The sequence below is a fragment of the Aspergillus brasiliensis genome (assembly GCF_001889945.1).
Source record: "Aspergillus brasiliensis CBS 101740 unplaced genomic scaffold ASPBRscaffold_48, whole genome shotgun sequence".
Classification (NCBI taxonomy): domain Eukaryota; kingdom Fungi; phylum Ascomycota; class Eurotiomycetes; order Eurotiales; family Aspergillaceae; genus Aspergillus; species Aspergillus brasiliensis.
In genome coordinates this window covers 3,510-9,669 of record NW_027137489.1, presented here as the reverse complement: position 1 = coordinate 9,669, position 6,160 = coordinate 3,510, and the positions used below count along the sequence as shown (strand labels likewise).

The 6,160-nt window shown below is 48.1% G+C and overlaps 3 protein-coding genes across 3 annotated transcripts in view; all 3 read right to left on the bottom strand.

The window, feature by feature from the left end:
- Positions 1-1,694: 1,694 nt before the first annotated feature.
- ASPBRDRAFT_533371 (uncharacterized protein) lies at positions 1,695-2,539 on the bottom strand. Its single transcript, XM_067627053.1, has 3 exons — positions 2,350-2,539; positions 2,070-2,277; positions 1,695-2,021 (listed from the first exon to the last, which is right to left on the bottom strand). Exons 1-3 carry the CDS (start codon positions 2,350-2,352, stop codon positions 1,834-1,836), a joined length of 399 nt encoding a protein of 132 aa, XP_067472773.1. The 5' UTR covers positions 2,353-2,539; the 3' UTR covers positions 1,695-1,833.
- On the bottom strand, positions 2,346-3,151 carry ASPBRDRAFT_201744 (BTB/POZ domain-containing protein; the record flags this gene model as incomplete). The annotated part of the gene is made up of 3 exons (XM_067621590.1): positions 2,346-2,879; positions 2,934-3,060; positions 3,111-3,151. The coding sequence occupies 3 exons, from the start codon at positions 3,149-3,151 to the stop codon at positions 2,346-2,348; spliced, it is 702 nt and encodes a 233-aa protein (XP_067472772.1).
- Positions 3,152-5,059: 1,908 nt separating this feature from the next.
- Positions 5,060-6,160, bottom strand: part of ASPBRDRAFT_139848 (uncharacterized protein) — a gene marked incomplete at both ends in the record, with an annotated part of 2,292 nt that continues 1,191 nt past the window's right edge. Inside the window, 2 exons of the mRNA XM_067619134.1 lie at positions 5,060-5,087; positions 5,144-5,332. Coding sequence (XP_067472771.1) covers positions 5,060-5,087; positions 5,144-5,332 — 217 coding nt within the window. The remainder of the gene's footprint in view (positions 5,088-5,143; positions 5,333-6,160) is intronic.

Below are 6,160 nucleotides of genomic sequence, written 5' to 3'. Positions count from 1 at the left end.
TCGGGTGGTGGCGGCGTCACGACCGTGACTGTTCCCCCGTCCTGTGCAATATGAGAGGCAAAAAGAGCTGACGCGCCCTGCATATATCTGCTCCAGTTTTGCTTCGATTTATGGAGATGCCGGCATTGTGGATGGTCATTGACCATGAGAGGGCCCATCGCCGTGGTTAGGGTCTGCCTCCCGTGTGCGTCTGCCCAGTGCTGAACGATGGCACGGGGTACGCCGCTCCACATCACCTGGCGGCCCGGCCGCCATGCGGTTCCCTGGAACCGTTCGCGGATCTGGATCGCCTCTGCGGTGGTGAGCTCTTGATTGAGATACTCGATGCCCACTAACGAGCACATGTGGTTTTGCCCGACCAAATCCCAAGCTCAAGGCGGTGTCTGGGGGTGAGCTGATGGGCAAGCAAGTAGTGCGGGAGCGATCAGAGATGATCTAAGGTCGCATGTGACGTCATCATGAGAAGATCCACGGGAAGAGCCTACACCTACATCTCACGTCCGCCATCCAGCAAACATGCTATGGACGGCATGGGATCTAGATGTCAGAACATTCATAAAAACCGACCCACCAGGATTGTCCTCTTATGCTGTCAGTCTTTTAGGCAATGGGCGTTGAATTATCCCAGCGAAATTCAAAGATGAGGCCAATTCGGGCTAACCAATTTGGAATGAATGTAGGTAGATTACGTTTTGGCTGACAAAGGCGAGTTGTTGTTTCACCACATAGAACCCCAGTTGGTGATATGTAGTCCTGATTCATTCTCAGGCGTCTTCCCGTATTCCCGAAGCGATCTGATAAGAATGCAATGCATTGGACCAATATATAGACATTGCCTCTTATCAATCGCGGAAGATATGGACAATGGCAGTATGTTAATTCGCACATAGCGACCAGCGAGTATCAGCTACTGTCTCTCTCGGGGAACCCAATGCTTATCGGGGAAGCTGGATAATACCCAATGCAGCAGTAACAACCTCTGGCATATTCTATCAGGGCAATAGCGCGCACCTGAAAGGGTCAAAGGGCGGTCTGAGCTCCGTTCTTCACTCGCCAGCACTTGCTCTACGCTCCCGCCGCCCTCATGCCTATAAAATCGTCGCCTCATTGTTCAGAAACTTCAGCGATCAACCATAACACCTCCTGGCGAAGAAGCTCGGCGCATTTATTAATGGGTAGAAACAATGCAACATGTCAGAATCCTTAGCTAGCAAAGCGAAAGGACCTTGTGACCAGATGGGTGTCAAATGCCCGCTTCCAATCCGCGCCCTTTTCCTTCCATAACACATGGAAAAGCAGCGACCACTGCCTTCTCTGGAGGGGACATACACGAAAGTTGAGCAACAAATTGTGGACCGACAAACGGCGCAGTGGAGTTGCAACTCCAGAAGGCACCGTATCGGTTGCAGCCTGGCTCCATCGGCAGCAAGGGGCAACCAGTGCCATTGAGCCTGTAGACGATCACCGAAGCGCCTTCAAGGTGCTGACTAAGAAATATTGGCATCCTACGCTCCTCAACCTCAATTGCGACAGCCGCTATCTGCTGAGTTAGCATTGTCCGATACAAGAATAACAGCGCGAGAAAGACACACCTTATGTGTCGTGACAAGGGTACTTACTATGAGATGCTAGTAAGCGGAAAAGCAGCTCCCGCATTGCCATGGTCTTCCAGAGTCGCTGGAACGGAGTATGAGTAAATCCGAATGCGTGCCGATTGTCCCAAGGCAACAAGGCATCGCACCCGTGAGCACGGCGACTTTGATGGCGAGAAAATGACCTCACTGTACGATTGCGTGCGGCTAAACAGGTGCCATACTGCAGGTATCTAGCTTCTCAGTGGTCCAACAATGCGCCCTGGGGGGCCGACCCACGAGCTGGGGCTAACCTATTGGTCATTCTTGCTCCACAGGGGCGCTGCTGACAGCTGGCCGTCCACTCTTTACAGAAGGATCCGTATGTTTCAATTTTCAGGAGCACCATAACAACGAGCGTGCGCCATCCGTGCCACGAAGCAGATGTACCTTCCACATTAAGTACAATGGACAAGTTCTCTTCCCACTAAAACCCACCATGTCTGCTCAGGCGGTGTTTTCGAGCTTTTTCGGGCGACCGGAATGGTTGTCCACAATCAGTGCACCAGCTATGTACAGCGCTGTCATGCTGCCGAAGGCCAGTTCTGCTCTCGAAAGACCTAGTACAAAGCCCGCAATAGAAATGTCTGGGCGTTTGTCGCACGGATGGAACAGGAACAGAGCGGAAGATACTCGGCTTAGCAATCTGATTGTCACTAAATAGAATTGCTAAGCCTTACAGTCTAGGCGGGTGAGGTTCTGGACAAAGGCGCCCTACCATGGTCTCTTTTCCAGTTCGACAACTCGTTCTATCAAAGCCGTGGATAGTTCATACACAAACTCGGGGTAATCTTTTCGGGCGTCATCAAACTGCCGGAATTTCTGAAGCGTACCGAGATGTCGAAGAGCGAAGCGTATGATAATTTCACGTAGGTCTGATCTTGGCGGACACTGAGACCCATAGACATCGCTGACAACCGTGAGAAATCCGCAGTCGTCCCAGTTATTTTCCATGTTGGAGTTCAACTTTCTTTTGGATATATCTTTCAATCCTTCAATCATATACTTATCGGCTATAATATAGATTTGCACATTGGTCTGTGCACGCCTCCACTGCCTTGAAAGAGCATCTTGGGAGATACGCTCTGTCGGTGATATTCCCTCTTGGTTCGCAGCAGACTCATTATCCGCAGCCGGACCATCTGTGTCGTCTGGTGAGTCGTCATAGTCCGCACGGTAAAGGAAATCAAACAATTTCGATACAATAAAAGGGTCATCGTGAATGTTGATGATGCGGGATTCCGATTCCTATGTATGTGGAAGTTAACGACCAGGCTTGGAATCTACCGCCGACCCATATACCTTGAAATTACCATTTGCCGCTTTGTCAAAAAATGGCGACTGTGGGCACACAATGCAACGATGCACGTGGAAGCTTGAAGATTGGCATCTGACTATGAGATCTGAGAACTTCCCATCCTCTCGCATGCTTTATATTATGTCTTAGCCCATGTGCCAAAATAAGATCGAGAATATTACCGAGATAACAGTGCTTTGAGCGTCCCAAACTCCGCAGACATGGTGCATCAGGATTCTTCCCTTGGAGTTGCTTACCTCCAAGATGATGTAGTTGGGTATTCAGCCTCGCGGCCCGTCCCGGATAAACACTTGATCCAATATCGTCTTACACCAATCATATGCCTCCGTTTGGGGTACAGTCAGCGTGGACAGTCACGTTCAATTGTCGCGACTCATGCTAGGAAAGGTACTATCTAGCGAACCCCGATTACGGTTGTTGTCGGTGTTGTTGATGATTCATACGCTGACCCCTCGCTGAGCGATAAGCAGGGTACCACTATCTCTACTCTTTATGTGCATCTTTATGTCGTAGACCATCACTTTCCTGACGAACTTGGTGCCTCGTCAAGGCCTGTCGCAGCCTGTGTGGATGGTTGTGGTCACATGACCTAGGGCCACTTCATCATCTTCCTCCTGGCTCCGCGTTTCTTCCTTCTGGCCTCGAGCCATCTGATCGCCCGTATAGCTGAGGGTCGGATCAAAGTAGGGCCGATACCCCGCTTTTCCCTTGTCAGTATCCACCGGCCCTGGCAATCTCATTACTCAGATTTGTGTCCGGAAATGGATTTACAAGTAATCCGTGCCAACCTGGCTACGAGGGAACTGCTGTTCTGCCGTCTGCACACACCATGCCCTCCCATATCTCCCAATTGGTTTGTATGTGGTCGAGCTTTCCGTATCTCCTTGTCTACTACAACAAAGAAGCCAGTTTATCTATCACATGACTCCAGCTATCTGTGAGGTGCGGTCATACTTGGAATGTAGTGTAATGGGCCCGATTTACACACTCATCAATATATGTTAAAAGCATAGGAACGCTAATTATAAGGGGGAAGATGAGACTAAAGGCTGCTTGAATTATCGCTATCTAGGCTACTAGCTGGGCGCGAGCAAGAGGGTAAACAAGGTGTCGGTGGTTACGTGATGACGATATGCAGCCATGCCTACTAGGGGATAGGCGCTCCAACATCTGATATCTACACTTGCTATCAGGTGAAACTCCAAGTTGGCTTTTTTGGGGTATATATTAGCTCCACGTTCACCGTCGTGCCTGGACATTAGACTCGGCACGCACGGCGTTAGTGATGGACAGGGGCACTCAAGTAGACAACAGAACCTCGTACGTCGAGGTTTTATATATATCTTTTTGACTACATAGCATTGGTAGACCTCAGCCCCATCCATTTTGGAATTGTCTGCCAAGGATGAGGAGGTCACACCACCCCGCACCCTTGAAATAGTGTTATGGCTATTATTAATTCAAATAAAACAATGACCTTGGAGACTCTTAAAGAGCTGGTAGTGAGCACACGTTCGAATTATCCCAGCAAGAGCAATGGGGAAATTCTCCTTTTAATCCTCTATGAGAGCCCGGTTAGGTGCACTGTCCAGGGATAAAGATAAGTGCTACTGAGAATAATGAATGACAGATCTTCCCATTCCGCGGGGATAGTGGTAAGGCTGGCATGAAGGGTGCAAACGCACTGAGTTCTAGGGTGCACTCGAATCGCAAATATCTCGACAGCGTAGGTGGACTAGAAGGACATGAGATAGGAACACCGCTCCTGTGCGCCGCTCCCGGTGGATGGATCTTCTGTACCTGATGCTCGGAAATACGTTGGCATGCGCTACATTCCAGGGCCTTATAGATGTTATATCAGTAACGATAACTCTTCTGCAGGATTAATTTTAAGCTATTTTGCCGGGTATGACGCCTCAACAGATAGAATGTCTGAAACCAGAAAAAGGAATTGGAGAACAGCGATATTGCATAGATCAACATACAGACTAAACATCGAAACTGCCATAAACAAGATGATGCATTAAGTTGTGGCCATAGATACTTCTACCGCACCACTCTCATGATCTAAAACATCTGGCCTGGAGTCCTCAGAGGCTAATATCACGATCTATGGCCGCAATCCATGTACATTCCATCTGTCCAGGCTTATCTTCAGTTGATATTAAATGTGATCGTATGACGGGGTACTTACATAGTTAGGAATCCATCAGTTCCATTTTGAAGCTCCTCACGGGCCAACGCGCATTTAAGTAATATTTCTTCGTGTGTCCATCCCAGTTGTTTCGTCATCAAATCAAGGGCGAGTGCCTCTAGACCTTCGAACCAGGTTTCAAGAAACCTCTTTTGTAAAGTGGTGGAGTATTCTGACTTTAAAGGGATCCTGTACTGATACGATGCCACATTGATAAAGCCATGGTTTGATAGTTCATGTTCATACCGTTTAGGTAAATTGAGCTGTCTTTCATCTCTATAGTAGGCCGTCTGTAGATCTTTGTAGAAACTATACGCCGGGCTTTTTTGGTTGTAAAGGTCAAGTGTGATTCCGTGGAGCTCTACCGCTCCACATGGCATACAGCACCTGTAATGAACTTTAGTTAGCTGGGTATGTAAACATAGCCTCTTATACGTACCTGGATGCTCCAGCCAATAGACATTTCAGCAATGAAATGTCACCGCCGAGGTCATTGATATGCACGAGGCTGATGTCCATGTATACTTCCCACCAATCAGGTTGTGTAAGATCGATAATATGAAATTCACAGTTCAAGGGTACCCTACGAATAAGTTAGTCCAAGACTAGATCATTATGCCACAAACATACTCCGAAGGCTGCATATACACAAAATCAACGCCAACAACCTTTTCCAATCAGCTTGGTCATTATTGACATGGGATCAATCATGATTTACCCGGCAACCAGGGTTCTTGTCAGCTATAACCGGAATTAGTTATAAGGCTTCAGTGGCAGAGATGAGAGCCATACCAAAGAACATCGCCCAAAGACCAAAGCCAGTTCTCAGATCAAGCACATAACCCGTTTGTGGTATGATCGAAGAGTGTTGTCTACACTGCTCTAGATCTTGAAATAGAGAGGCTTGTTCGCCTTTCCACAATCAGATCAGTATCAAGAATAAGAGTAAGGTAGACTTACATTGTCGCGACCCTTCATACTGTTATAATCAGTAATGTTCTATGATATGAGAGGGAA